The sequence below is a fragment of the Nelusetta ayraudi genome, unplaced genomic scaffold, assembly GCF_046127955.1.
Source record: "Nelusetta ayraudi isolate G7.1 ecotype Tasmania unplaced genomic scaffold, CSIRO-AGI_Nayr_v1 ptg000168l, whole genome shotgun sequence".
NCBI classification, from domain to species: domain Eukaryota; kingdom Metazoa; phylum Chordata; class Actinopteri; order Tetraodontiformes; family Monacanthidae; genus Nelusetta; species Nelusetta ayraudi.
Genome location: NW_027466218.1, coordinates 493,538 through 508,437, shown reverse-complemented (window position 1 = coordinate 508,437; position 14,900 = coordinate 493,538). Strand labels below are relative to the sequence as shown.

The window sequence follows — 14,900 nt, the reverse complement described above, 5'->3', positions numbered from 1 at the left end:
CTTTGTTTGGATGAAGATTAAAACTTTTTTTGTTCTGTGTGTATGGAACGTTTGTACGCACACGCACGCACGCACACACGCACGCATCAGACCGTTAGTTCAGAAGCTCAATGTCAACGATATCCCATGATAGCTGTAGCTTAGCGTTCTGTAGTCATGAAGTGAGCTCTGTTGTGGGTCAGGCTGATTTATGAGGCCTTTTGACAAATTCCATTAAAGTCAAATCGTGAGACAGTTGTGTTTAATTAATAGCCATTCGTCTTTGATTTCAGCGCTGCTAATCAGTCCCTCGTGCCTCCGCGGAGTCGGTCCCTTTTCCTCGATGGCAACGGCGCTGATTTCTTTTGGAAGCGCTCGACTCTTTAATCTGTCTTTCATACTCAATTTATCAACTTCTCCTGGGACCTTTTGCCTTTCATAACACGTCCATCTGTGTCCTAAGTGTCCTGCTCTTCCTCTCCGTCTGTCTGTCCAGGTGGGTGCAGGTGCGGGCGAAGGCTACAACGTCAACATCGGATGGACGGGGGGGTTGAGCCCTCCCATGGGTGATGCCGAGTACCTGGCTGCCTTCAGGTAAGGAGTCAACTCGCCATCACTCACTTGCCTCGAGTGGCTCCTCACTCTAGTGCTGTAGTCCTAGAGATTGGTCTTGGTCTCACGGGCCTCGGTTTTGTCTCGGCCTCGGGACTTTTGATCAAGAGCGGTGGAGACTCAGCCAACACTGCGATGACACGATAATAACGGAAAAGAATCCAGCTGCTGTCGTTTTACGCTCCGTTTGTGACACATCCCATTATTCCTAGTTCATTTATTTTTTTTAAAAAGAAAATTATTCCAACGCCTCCTTGCTGAAAAGAGATGTTGCCGTTTAATTTAGAAGCAAACTTGAATTTAAACAAAGATACTGCTCATTTCTTGACAGTTTTGTTGTTATTTTCCTTCGCTCTTGATAAGGTCTCAGTCTCGGTTGGTGCGGTCTTGAATACAACACTGCTTCACTCTCTCGGTGCACAAGTAAACCAATTGCACTATGGAACTCTGACACTGAAGAATAACCAGAAACCCTCTCTGTGACTGTGGAAGTTTTCGATGTCTATACTTGAACATGCTGTTAGAAAATGTAATATACTGTGACAGTTTTGGTTGTTTTTTTTTTTTAAATAAAAAAAAACACAGCCAGGTTTAACCACTGAAACCTCCACGTTATAAAAACAGGGTGGAACACTCGCATGTTTTTGGAACACACACTTGCTGTCACCAAAGTTGGCTTTCAACATTTTTTTTTTTTTTTTTCTTAATTGTTTCATTTAGCGGCGCTGTGAGCTCTGCGATGTGCTGGAGTTGCATCCAGCCGACAGAGTGGGTGGGCCCCTCGTCAGAGGAAAGATGTTAATGAGCTAACCCGGACTGGTGAAATCCATAAAGCCAATTGGCAGGCCGGGAAACCTCCTAAGCTAATTAAGCAACAACCAGTCTTTTTTGTGTGTGTGTGTGTTTGGGAAAAGGCGTCTGGTTCTGGTCTCTTTCGCCCAGTTTGGGGGAAACCTGTTCACGTGTAAAACTTCCTCCGGTCCGACCACACTGCGGCAGATTGCCGAGGAAGTTCCTTCCATCTGGTGTGTTGCCCGGAGAAACGCTGCCACCGCCACGGTCAACCCTTTCATTAAAGCCGGGGGAGAAAAAAAGAAAAAAAAAGTCCTTGCGTTTGCAAATTCACACGCTGATTGGATGATTTAGCGCAGGAGACAAGAGCCGCCCGAGCGATGGCGTGATTGATGGTTTTTTCTGCCATAATGAACTTTACATTTCTGTGGGGCCGTCTGGTGCGAACGAAGGCATCGCCCGACGCGACCAACAAATCCTCCCGCATCTTGAACTCATTCTGCTATTGCAGCGATTTAGTTTGAATTCACGATTTAGGATTTTTAATTTTTTCTTTTTTTTTTCTTGCATTTTCTCTCCAGACTGATCATGTTTTGAACCTCGCTTCCATCCCAGGAGACGGCTTGAGAGTGCGGTCGCTGTTGACGCATCTCCTGTTCTGGGTGTGTTTTAGCAACACGCGGGGGGAGGAGGGGGGGGGGGGAATGTTGTCGTGCGATTTGCGTCGTACTGTCACAACAAGTCGCTTCCAATCCCCGACAGCGCGATGGATGCCTCTCGGCTCGTGCGCACTGGAACGCCGCATGTGCGTGCGTCCATGTGAATGTCTAGGTGGCTACCGACAAATAAACCCCGGGAGTGAGGCGAGCGGGGCGGGGCGGCGGGGTAGGGGGGGAGGAAAGTGGGGGAGGGGGGGTTGCTGGGGAATGGGGTGGGGAAGGGGGGCGCATTGTTAGGGAATCCAAAGCCGGCATAATTAGGCCCAATGGATCCCAGATGGCTGGCTGTCAGTGACGTGAGAAGAGGGACGAGCTTCTAATAGGAACCAGACGCACGCAAGACGCCTTTGAACTGCCGCTGAGAGAGAGAGGGAGAGAGAAAGAGAGAGAGAGAGGGAGAGAGGGAGAGAGAGGGAGAATCAAACGCAGCACGGCCTGTACGCTCACGTTAAATAACTAACAGCAGGAGACAAGAGGAAGTGAGGAGAGCGTGGAAGCGAGGAAAGTGGTTACCCCCGAGTCGGGCGTACAGTGCGCAGGACGTCTCCGTCCAGCAAGGTCTCCACTTTGAGCCGCTCCAATCGCATGTAAAATTAAAAGGAAAATGCACCTCATTGAGGTTTGTGTTTTTTGACACCTGCCTGAAGTTCCGCGTGTGTGTGGCTTTTGTTTTTCTTTTTGTTTTCTTTTTTTCCTCCCGGCAACTTTCCCATTCAGGAAATGTTTGAAAAGGCCATTTTTTTCCCTCCCTCCCTCCTCCTCTCCCCCCCTCCCTCCTCGGCTCGCTCTGCTTCAGATTAAAACAGTTGCACACATTCACACCTGGGAGCGGCCCACCTTCTAGTTTTTGGCCTCGTACCAAAACCGGATCAAGGACCCAAGATCAAGCACTTGGAACGAGCCCCCCCCCACCCTAACTTCCCCAACCCCTCCCTCCCAGCCTCCCCTCCACTAATTGATGTTTCGTCATTTTCAAATAGCTCAAGTTTACAATGAAGTAAATGTTTAGAGTTAAAAGTCCAGGGAGAAGAAGGAGAAGTCTTGTGTTGTTCACATGTCCGGCGTGCCGTTATAGCGTGATCTTTTTTTTTTTTTTTTGTACGTTTTGAAATAAGAATATATGCTGTTTTTAAAAAGTATGCTTTCCCAGTCGTTGGAAATCGAATCCTCCGGCGTCTCCTCGGTCAGTTCCGCCAGCCCCTCGCACGCACCATTGCAAATACCAGCCGAGTACGCCGCCGCCGCCGCCGCCGCCGCCGCCACACGGGTGCGAAGGCATCTGTTGCAACGTGTTTACAGCCTGCCGCTGCCTCCTCTCTCCCCTCCCCCAGGACCGTGGTCATGCCCATCGCCCACCAGTTCTCCCCTGATGTGGTGCTGGTGTCTGCCGGCTTTGACGCAGTCGAAGGCCACTCGTCGTCACTGGGAGGCTACAAGGTCACAGCCAAGTGTGAGCATCCACCACACGCCCAGCAAACACACTGACTTTGTTTCACAGGCTTGTATAAGGTTGACTTAAAAGACCTTGAGTGTTTAAACGAGCTATTTTCTCTTGAATGTGACACCTGCTGCATCTAAACCATCCATCCCAAGTGTTGTAATATTTCTTTTCTCTCACTCGTATCCGGACCTGATGGGAAAGTTTCCCTGTCACGTTCTCAGCCTGTATTGTTTGTGTGACCGTGTGTCGCCGTCGCGCAGGTTTTGGCTTCCTGACCCGCCAGCTGATGTCGCTGGCCGGAGGACGGGTGGTCCTGGCTCTGGAGGGGGGGCACGACCTGAAGGCCATCTGTGACGCCTCTGAGGCCTGCGTCAGTGCCCTGCTGGGCATGGAGGTAGCCTGTGTGTGTGTGTGTGTGTGTGTGTGTGTGCGTGTGTGTGTGTGTGTGTGTGTGAAACTGTTGTCCGCTCTACTTTATTTCATAATACATATATATCTATATTTACATATATCTTGCTCGTGTATTTGATGTTGTCAGTATCTATCTGCAGTGTAGAAAGTTGTAAAGATTTTTTTTTTTTTTAAATTGCATGAAAAAATGTGTCCAAACTTTTGGCTATATACAGTCTTTTGACTGTATATATTTTTTTAGCACAGCTGCCATGTAACTGCAATGGACACATTCCCTCAATCAGTCAGATCCACCACCACAATAGATTCATCAGTCATTACGCTGCACTGTCGACAAATCCCACGTCACGCCGAGACCTGAGCGGCCTACAGTGGGCGCTGTCCTCGTGCCGGCACTGTGCCGACGTCACTAACCAGGCGCAGGACACGTTGTATTGAGTGACTGGAGCCGAGTGGAGTCGACGTGCAGCGAAACTGGTGCTCCAGCTGCGTTCATCCCTCCGACTCCTTCCCGTCTGCCGTCCCTCTCAGGTGGAGCCGCTCTCGGCCTCCGTCTTGGACCAGAAGCCGTGTCAGAACGCCGTGCGCTCGCTGCAGAGCATCATCCAGGTTCAAGGTGAGAACACAACCTGCAGCAGCCCACTGCTCATCCAGATGGCGCCGTCGCATGGGCCCGTTTTTTTTTTTTTTTTGTTGTTGTTTTTTTTTGTCCTTCTCTTCTCTCCCCACACTCATCCTTTCCGTTACCAAGAGTCGTGGGATTCGTCACCAGAGAATTCTGGTCGCACGCAACAGCCAGACGAGCATTGCGCTGACAGTGTGTGAAATACTGTGAAGTAGCTGCAGGACCCCAGTGTCATGGAAATAAGTCTCGCAGCAACGACAAACAAAAAAACCCAAAAAACAAAACAGAATCTACGCTGATTGTGCTGGCAATGAAAGAGTTTGTTTTCAGCCGTCTTCCTCTCGTGAAGCCTGTGGGGGAGCGGGATGACGGGAAGACGCTTCACTGAGGGAACAGGTTTACCCTGAAGGTGGGGTAGAAGAGTTCTCCCCTCCAAGTTGCTTTGCTGTATTCACAGGAGATTTCTTTTGCGTAAAACGATTTGGCTCCATAATTCGACCTTTGGCTGATTTTTTTTTTTTTTTTTACACATAAAAGTGCTGAAAACATTCATCAGTTTTCTGTCACCGCTCCGCCTGCGCTCAGGGTCGTCCGCAGCCAATCGCAGCTGTTTTGAGGGCGAAGGCAGGCTCGCACCCTCGACAAGTCTTCTTAATTCGTAACGTTTAATGATGATCTTATTTTGAAAAGCCTCTCGCAGACATGAACTCTCCACTGGCACTGCTTTTAATAACGGGCCTCCAGATGAAGCTGGACGTGAATTCAGACCAGGAAAACATTTTGCCGGATGGTGCCTATATTTAACCCTCCTCTGTGGCTCTTCTGCCGCCCTGATGTTTGATTTGACATCAAAACCGCTTGATGAAAGAAATCAAGATGCGGCCTTTTTTTCTTCAGCTCCCATTCATCTCTGGCTTCTCTCTCCATCGCCACTCGGCGCCTCCTCCCGCCTGCTCATCCTTCCTGCTCTCTGGCCACCTCTTCTCCTTTACATCCCTGTCTCCCAATCCCTCCCTCCAGCCCTCACACACACACACACACACACACACACACACGCTGGCGGGCCATGGCTCCAATTATCTTCAAACACTTTTCTGGCACACGACCTTCCTCCTTCCCTTTCTGATTGCCTACAAATGTTATCCCAACCAAATTAGATTAATTAAAAATATTTGCAAAGCCACAGGAATGTAAGGCCAGTGATTTATACCACAAATAAAATATGTGTGAATTGCTTACACAGCCAGAAACACACACACACACACACACACGTACACACGCACACACACGCATGCACGCACACACCCACACACACACACACAGAGCTGTGTGTGTGTGTGTGTGTGTGTGTGTGTGTGTCCAGGCCTTGTTCAGGGCCTGGAGAGCTGCGCAGAACAGACTTGAGTTTACATTTTGGAAATGATCAACATGGCCTTTTTCAGACCGTGGGCTGTTTATAACACGGACGTTGCGTGTGTTCACATCAAAAGAGCTCCGACCGGGCGGATCAAACCATTTTTTTTTTTTTTTTTAATAATGCAGTGCAGGAACTGCAGGAACTCCCCCTCCTCCCCCGCTCTCCGCCCCGCCGGAGGGGAATCGAACCAGACCACCCCCCCCCCAAAAAAAACCAAAGCGCTGCCTGCCGAGGCAGGACACTCATCCTCTCCTGTCCTCCCCCCCCTCCCCCCTCCCCCCCCCCCTCCAGGCGAGCACTGGCGCAGTGTGAGGGACTCGGCCGACACGCTGGACCTCTCCTACCTGCAGGCGCAGCGGCGGCGGCTGAGGAGAGACTCTGACAGCGAGGCCGTCAGCGCCATCGCCTCGCTGTCCGTGCGGGCGTCCGCCACAGACAGGTACCACGTCCTCCAGCAGAGCTTGCTTCCTTCCTTCCTTCCTTCCTTCCTTCCTTCCTCGCAGTTTTGTCGCCATGCAACGTTCTTCCCTCATTTCTTTTTCATCTCTCTCCTCACGAAGGAACCCGTCTGAAGCCAACTGACGACGCCGGGTCTGTCCGTGTTCTCTGGGGGACTCGCACGCCGTCGCTCAGCTCTGAATTTGGACCTCCACCAACTACCCCCACCTCCACCCTCCACTTGCATCTCCACCTACACCTCCACCTCCACGACCCACTTCCACCCAGCACCACGCACTTCCATCCCCAACTCCACCTCCCCCCCCCCCCCCCCCCCATGACTCACCTCCACCTCCACCCTTTGGTTTGACCACTGTATCATCTCCTCATTCGCATACGAAGGTCACTGCTGTCAAACACAATTGTCACACTGTGCCTGCGACTCTGCGGGTCTCTGGGTGGAAGGAGACGCTGGAGGAGGACGGCAGGGAGATGAAGTGAAGGATCTCCGCTCCGCTCCGCTCCACTGCTGCTGCTGCTGCTGCTGTTGTTGTTGTTAAAGTGACAAGTCACCAAGCTCTTTAATCGTCCCCCTGTCAATGACTGGGCACACTGGGAGGCTGAAAGGCTCCTCTGGTCACCCACAGCCGCAGCAGCAGCAGCAGCAGCAGCAGACCTTCCTGCTGGACATGTGGCTGCAGCGGAGCAGAATAAACAACATCCTCCTCACTTGAAACTCATCTTTAACTTTAAAAAAAAAAAAAAAAAAAGTCCTAGTTTTTTTAAGGATCAAAAATCGCTTCTTTTTTCTTTTTTTAAAAAAAAAAGAGGGTTCGTGGTGACTTTTTTTTTTTTTCTTCTTTTTTTTTTGCTGTAAAACGAGACGAGCTGGAGGAGCTGCAGCTTCGCGGGTCACGTTGACAAGTGGACATCGTCGTCCATTTGATTTGATTTGATTTTGACCGGCGGTGCAGATCTCTGTGAAGATCCCTTTAAGGTTTTTCTCTTTTTTTTTACGTGGAGGAATCCAGTTTGGAGCGACGCTACGGCGAAAAGGCCGAGGTACATATGTTACGACTTTGGTTTCTCTTTCTCTCTTTTTTTCTGTGCGAGCACGTGCAGCACGGCTCCGGACGGCCGCGGTTATTATTAGAGCGGCCCGACAGATAAAAGAAGGCGCAGCCGTCTTTGAAGAAGTGGAAGACTTCTTCTGCGTTTGAAGCCTCGGAGAGAAGTGGAGCAGAAGGTGGTCGCCGCTCCCGCAGCGTCTTCACACGTCAGAAAAAGGCACCCATGATGCCTCGGCGCCGCAGCGCGTCCACTCCAGAGTGAGCGCAGCGCGGAAGAACTGAGTGTAGAAGATTATTATTATTATTTTTTTTTTATCTTGGATGAGACCAATCCAGCGATGATCAGAAGTGCACTTAAAGCCTCCTCAGGATGGGAGGAGGGTCAGATGGCCTCGTCTTGAAAGCTTGTATGTGTGTGCGTGACGTGCGTGCGTGTGTGACGTGGACCAGCGTCTTTAACCTGTGGATTAGCATTCCCTACTGTATTCTCGTCACGTTTCTGCAGCCGTGTTTCTTGTTGGTTTCTGCTCAGCGACGTGGCGATCAGTTTACCGGCGGCTCTGAGACCTTTTTCCTCCTCGGCCCCCAACGACTTTTTGATACTGGCGGCGGCGCGACGGTGCCGTCCGACGCAGGTTTACTCAGCCAAAGTCGACCCCAGCCAGGTGGCCGGGCCTCAAGACCTTCAGAGACTCTGCAGAGTGATCTTTGGGTTTTCTTTCTTTCTTTTCCCGCCTGCGCAACACAAACAGTTAAAACGGCACCGAAAGCACAGTGTGATTGGCGGAAGGAATCTCTGCATTCAAGAGTTGGTTCTAGAATTTTTCTTTTTATAAAATAACATTAAAAACAACTGTTTTGCATATTTGACACGTCACTTGACAAGAACAGATTGTGTTTTTTTTATTTTTTTTGTGCGTTGTTTGTTTTTGCGTTCTTTATTTTAGGTGACATTTGTTTATGCTACTGCAAAAAACGAAAAACCCGAAGAAATCGTTGAAATGACGAAAATGTGAAACGTCACATGTGACCTGGCACTCTGTGTCCAATGTCTTATCTTCAGTCTTAAATATGGAAAGGTCTGAAAATGACTGATTTTTTTTTATTTTTTTATTGTTGTTTTTGAAAACTCAAAAATGAGCCCAGCGAAAGTGTAGAGACCAAATTGTTTGCCATGTGTGCCTCGAAGTATCTTACTGACCAACTGGTGTGAAGGAAACCCGAACAGAACAGCGGTCCAGTTTAGTCCGAACTGACTCGCAGACTTCTGCTTCCGTTTTTGTACAGTGTACATTGTTTTATTTCTCTTTTTTTTCCCTTTTTAAATCTCTTTGTCTTTTCTACTTTCTTTGGTTTAGAAAAAAATCTGAATAAAAGTAACTTATATGCATTAGAGTGAGGTCCTTCATGTTTTTTTTCAACCATCCACCATCTTTTATTTCTCCGTTCTGGCAAATGTCACTGCAGAAGAAGCTCATTAAAGAGAACACAACGCAGCGTTAATCCCCTGCCTAACAAAATCAAATTGCACTCGTTCAGCATTGATAAAAGTTTTATTATCCACAGAAGCCGGCGCAGTAAAGATGATCAAGATGGATTCAAAACGGTACAAAAACAAAATCTGCAAGCTTGGTTTCATAACAACCCTGTGTATAATGGCTGGAATATCATTTTAAAAGAAATATATATTTTTTACATAAAAAAAAAAAAAAAAATCATTTGTATTTCAAAGAAATCAACAGCAACGCTGCAAAGACATTTCTTCAAGCTGCAGAGGAGGGAAAACAGACCATTTCTATACACAACTATCTGCAGCTCTCGCTAAAAGCACAAAAGAGAAGTGAAAATAGGAAAGTATTTGGAGGCTAAACACCGATCAGTGGTCTAACATATCTCCCCTATGGACATTTTTTTCATTCAGGCTGCAGTGAAAACGCAAGCCTCTACAGATTAATACCCTGCGCGTACACCAGGGAAAAACAAAACTATACATTACAAAACTTCCCCAAAATACACAGAACAAAAGCTATCCAGTTACAAGAGCGCACAACAAAGACGAAAATCTGCAACTTCCTCTTTTTTTTTCTTTCTTTCTTTCTTTTTTTCCCCCCCATCAGACGGGCTTCGGAGAGCCGGAGCGATTAGCTTATTGGCATTTTGAGCTGTAAACATTCATTGGCTGTGACGGCCCTCCGAGCATCACCGTGCCATCGTCGTTAGTCACCCGAGTTGTGAGTCTGGCACTGAGTCATCCCAGTGTGAGCCTTGCCCAAAGGAACTGCAGGCAACCTGCAGGCCCTCCCTCCCTGCGTCAGCGTGTCAGCCACCTGGTGGCTTCTCATCGTTTCAAACGTCCCAGCCACGTCAGGAGTGCAGCACTCGTCCAGGACAGACGGAGAGGAAAAAGCAATGTAAATAATTTTTTAGATATATTTATATATACACATGTATAAAAAGGAAGAGGAAAAAAAAAAATCAGGGTCGTCCAGTTTGATTGGTCTTCCTTTGTGAAGGAGGGGGTTGTTTTTTTTTTTTTTCCATCTGTCCGTTTCCTGCAGAGATCAGAGAGAGAAGAGCGTGTCAGTCCAGCACTTTGAGATGAGACGACACCACATTCACACGCCACAGCGACATCAGCACTCGTCTTTCACCGCCATTTAGGAGGGAAAAAGTAACAACAACTTTCTGCTCTTCCTTCTCATTTTTTTCATAGCCAAGTAAACATTTTATACGGAGCTTTTCTTTTTTTTTTTTGATGCCCTCTAATTACAGAGCGTCTTCTCATGCCTTGGGAAAAACACACACACGCACACACAGAGGTCAAGGATTATAAAGTTTAGAGTGTGACTGGGAGTTTGCATCCCATTACACGCCAAAAAGTGCAAATATTTAAATTGTTACGTAGTTTAATGATTTTTTTTTTTTTTTTTTTCCAAATATGCAAACCTACTGGGTTCGCATATTTAAAGTTGCAGCTGGAGGGTTAGTGGTTATCAAAACCACTTCCTAAAGCCTGTTGTTCCCTTGATTTATTTGCCCATCTAATATTTATGACATCGCTTTGTTCCTTTTTTTACTCAAAGTCATTTAAACTTTACGCAGGATTTAAAACTCTCAGGAAACAAGCATTTATCCAGAGGATTTTCCCCTTCTTGAAAGTTATTTAATCTCCGTTTTAAAACACAAGTGGCTCTGCTCGTGTGTGTTTCTGCCTCTGAATGTTTGACCCATCCTGCAGCGTTCTGGTCCGACGTTCGCTGATATTTTGTTGCCTACGTGTCAAACCAGGAGTCTGCAGCTGTTTGTCCCTCCTGCTGCTGCCTGGGCCAAAATACTTGCCTATGTCCTCTGTATGCATGTACATGCAGGCAGCAGTCACACAGACACACACAGAAAGGGAGAGAGAGAGAGAGAATCCTCCCACCAGCACTTGCTTTACAGTTTGGCCGTCTAAAAATACAAAATAGCTGTCAGGATCAAAACTTCTGGGTCACGGTTCAATAGCGCAGATGAGCCGCTGAACTGAAGGACTCTGGGCTTTGGTCAGAGATCAGGGCAGGAGTGAGATCCAGAGATTTAATGTGCACCCAGAGGAGCATCCAACAGCGAGTCATCCAAATTGTAGGACACACACACACACACACACACACACACACACACGGAGGCAGTTATGGTGGTTCCGGCTGAGGGGAGAAGAGCGACAGACCTTGTGATGAGTGTACGAGCAGAGTTCTGTTGATCCAAACTCAGCGAAAACACAATTTACCCTTAAAATTCAAATTTAGAAAAAAACAGTCTGCGCTGCGATCGTATTTGCATCCTGTCACTTTCTTGAAGATTCTTGTCCATCTAAAATTGAATAATATTAATGTATTCACCACAAGCGATTCTCTTGTCACGCTCTCATTTTCAAAAATCGAAACTTTCAAATTCAAATCACAAGTTTTTCACTTTTTAGATATTTTCTTCCCCACCTTTTCATGTCAGGAAATGCACACGCGGAAAACGAGTGGATGTTTGATGTATTTACATACATGAATTGTCCACACATGTTCATAAATGACTCATGCGCGGCCTGCTTTAAATGGCACACACACACACACACACACACACACACGCACACACGCTGTTCTCTCCAATGCCCCCCTTTCTAATCTAATACCTTCAATAAAAGCTGAGCGCCGGCCCTCTCAGCGCCGGCCCCTGCGGAGCTGACGATAACTGGCAGACCACCACTCAAAGCCAGAGGTAATAACAGCCGCGCTGCGTTCAAGGACACCCGGCTCCACATGCGGGAGCCTTGGCATCCCATGTGCGGCCCCCTGATTGGGGCTCCTGAGCTCCCTTTGCTGCAGAGGCCACTGGAGGTTTCCTCCCTTTTTCTTTTTTTTTTTCTTTTCTGTTTTTGGGTAATAGGGCAGCGGTGGAACACCTGCGGCGTGCACATGGCCGGTGGCTGCGTGCACGGCCGTCTGGACAGTGTAACGTGCGTGTGTGCTGCGTGGAGAGCGTGTAGGATTACTAGCAGTGTCATTTGTGATTTAGTGACGGTTGCACGCTGACTGTGTGTAGCTGCTTGTACGCATTAATATGCCCGGTGTGACCGTTTTGTGTCTCCGTGTTGTGCGATCGGTCGCTGTGTGACTTTATTTCCCATTTTCCCAAGGATTACCTGCATGGCCTGCCTGAAAAACTGCAAAAGGCACATAAAGGAGAGGAACAATGAGACTCACTGGCACAACAAGAGCGAGTGACTCACACACGCACACACACACACACACACACACACACGCAAGAACACAACTTCTCTGCATGACAACACACAAAAAAAAGAAAGAAAAACTAGGGCTCACGACAAAATCAAACACACACACACACACACACACACACACACAGACACTAGTGCACATGCACACACGCTGGCCCGTGCGCCTGACCCTCACCCTGGTGCGCACACCTTCCTAATACCTCACAACTGTTTCCAATCTAAAGGTTCCTGCTTGTCTGGGCCCCGGCGGGGCCTGATTGCACGATACAGGATCCTGAGAGAGTGAGATGTGCCTCCACTCACTCTCACTCTCTTTTCATCCTGTACCTGTGCACGAATCTGGTGTCTGTTACCCCCCCCACCCCCAGCCACCCAAAGGCGCCCCCACCTCCCCCCCAAAAAAAGGTTGAAGTAAAAAAACAGAGTGCCTGTGTGAAGTCGATCCTGCTGATTCTGGGGGAAAACATTGACTTAAATACATCAGAGGTCTGTCAAACACTGGTGGCTTAACGTTCCACTAACGCCAACGTGACGCGACCTTCCTTTCAGTTGAGATAAGGAGGAATAACAGAGGAGCTGAAAATACTCCCTGTTTGTTTGCCTTTCATCATATCGCTGATGGAATTTATTACGTCACATTACAGAAAACGATTAAATGTAGTTTTTTGTTTGTTTTTTTCCCTGTAGTGACTGTTGGTAATAATACTGGTATTCATACATGAACTTTTCCAAGTTTATTTTTATATTATTTTACATAACATTTTTTTCCCTTAATTTTCCATCCTTCATTTTCAAACGCTGTTTAATTTTGCAGATTTTTTCCTTGTGAATAAAAGTTGAAAATATAATTAATCACATTTTAGTATACCTGATTCCAGGTCCTGAGCATTTCCTAATGTGATCCTTTCAAATATTTTAGAATTCACTCATAAATAAAAAAAAAAAAAGTTTTCATGGTTGGATTTTAGCAAAAACTCTGAGGTAAATATGTTTTATCACATCAATTAAATATTGTAAATATTAATGGTACGAAGAGACCCAATCAGCAGTTTCGTTGTTATCAGAAATTCTCTAGCTACAATTTTATTAAAAGTCTTTAAATGTACGGCTGGAAATGTCGTTTGTTTGCGTGTTTTTTGTTTCAAATCTCTCACAATACGCCGCATGCCTGACAAAGATTACGAAAACAAACATCCATGTTGATGTTTTTCTTTCATCTGTGGTTTTGTTTTCAACAGGATTCTTGGGGAAATATTTTTCTATTATTCTGCGTGATTTGTAGATGCTTTTCAAATTCCTCTCGATGCGGCATTTATTTGTTGAGCTGAAGGGGCTGCGGAAACTGTTTTGACGTGGAAACACGGTGTTGCGTGTGTGTGTGTGTGTGTGTGTGTGTGTGTGTGTGTGTGTGTGTGTGTGTGTGTGTGTGTGTGTGTTGCTCTGTTTTCGTATACCTGTGGGGCTGCAGCAGCGGAGCGTCTTGTTGCTTTGGCCTTGACTGTGGGACAGACGGGACGGCGAAGGGCAGCAGAGGGAGGAAGGAGTGCAGCGGGGTGAACGTCGGCGGCGGGGCTGTGAGGTCGAGGCGCAGGGAGCAGCCGTGCAACTGGGGCGGCCGTGCGGTGGTTCGACGGGGCAAAGAGTCAAGAGCGGTCGGAGCTTTCGGGTCGGGGGAAGCGGAGGCGGACAGAGGCTACGGAGACGGTGGGTGCGAGAGGGGTTTGTTTTTGTCTTTTTTTCTCTACAGGAGGGGCAACTTTGCCGGGGCTCCCTAGTGGCTGGCGGACATGGCCCAGGCCCCTTCCATCCTCCACACGGAGAAGGCGTAGCTCAGTCTCTCGTGGGCCAGGTAGTTGCAGCTGGCCAGCTTGGCGTCCATCTCGTCGCTCTGCAGCACCTGGTAGAGGAAGTCGATGTAGCGCGAGGCCAGCTTCAGGATCTGGATCTTGCTCAGCTTGTCCGACGGCAGCGTGGGGATGATCTTGCGCAGCGAGGCGAAGGCGTCGTTCAGCGACTGCGTGCGCTGGCGCTCGCGCACGTTGGCGATGACGCGCTGCGAGTGCAGGTCCTCGAAGGGCTGCTCCAGGCTGCGGGGCCCGAGCGACGAGGGGGCCAGCGACACCACCGACGTGGTGGGGCTCTTCTTGGGCCTCTTGGGCCCAGACGGCACGATGCCACCGGGGCTGCCGGAGCTGCTCTCCTCGCCGTGGGCCAGGTTCTCCTTCTTGGGGTAGGGCGAGCGTTTTCGGTTCCCTTGCTGGTGGTTCTTCTTGGAGCCTCTCTCCAGCTCCTCCTCGCTGGCGCCCAGGCCTCCCTCGGGGGAGTTGGTGCAGGACACCTCCTCTCTCATGGTGCCGCCGGGACCGGGATGCGGCGGCGCTCAGCGCAGATGAAACTCAGCAATCGAAGATAAAAAAAAAAAATGAAACCTGCTTATTATGTCAGAGGTGATTCAGAGGATCCATCCGACTGGATGTCGTCCCGTTTCCTGGTTCCCTTTTTTTTTTTTTTTTTAAAGAAACCCCCCCCCGTGCTCGCGTTCCTTGCTCTCGACCTGGCAGACAGAACAACAACAAGCCATCTGACAGGCCGGTCCACCTCCACCTCTTTTTATACTGCTGTGCCGAG

At 48.4% G+C, this 14,900-nt stretch overlaps 2 protein-coding genes across 2 annotated transcripts in view; one reads left to right on the top strand and one right to left on the bottom strand.

Moving 5' to 3' along the window:
* Nucleotides 1-8,897, top strand: part of LOC142880461 (histone deacetylase 7-like) — a 34,592-nt gene extending 25,695 nt beyond the window's left edge. The window contains exons 20-25 of the mRNA XM_076014406.1: nucleotides 476-573; nucleotides 3,434-3,552; nucleotides 3,804-3,937; nucleotides 4,486-4,570; nucleotides 6,288-6,435; nucleotides 6,557-8,897. Coding sequence (XP_075870521.1) covers nucleotides 476-573; nucleotides 3,434-3,552; nucleotides 3,804-3,937; nucleotides 4,486-4,570; nucleotides 6,288-6,435; nucleotides 6,557-6,578 — 606 coding nt within the window. The 3' untranslated portion in view covers nucleotides 6,579-8,897. The remainder of the gene's footprint in view (nucleotides 1-475; nucleotides 574-3,433; nucleotides 3,553-3,803; nucleotides 3,938-4,485; nucleotides 4,571-6,287; nucleotides 6,436-6,556) is intronic.
* A 141-nt stretch (nucleotides 8,898-9,038) lies between these two features.
* On the bottom strand, nucleotides 9,039-14,900 carry LOC142880460 (twist-related protein 2-like). The gene is made up of 2 exons (XM_076014405.1): nucleotides 13,727-14,900; nucleotides 9,039-10,056 (listed from the first exon to the last, which is right to left on the bottom strand). Exon 1 carries the CDS (start codon nucleotides 14,620-14,622, stop codon nucleotides 14,044-14,046), a length of 579 nt encoding a protein of 192 aa, XP_075870520.1. The 5' UTR covers nucleotides 14,623-14,900; the 3' UTR covers nucleotides 9,039-10,056; nucleotides 13,727-14,043.

Coding starts and splice junctions, on each gene's coding strand:
- LOC142880460 (XM_076014405.1), bottom strand. CDS start 14,622: ATGAGAGAGGAGGTGTCCTGCACCAACTCCCCCGAGGGAGGCCTGGGC.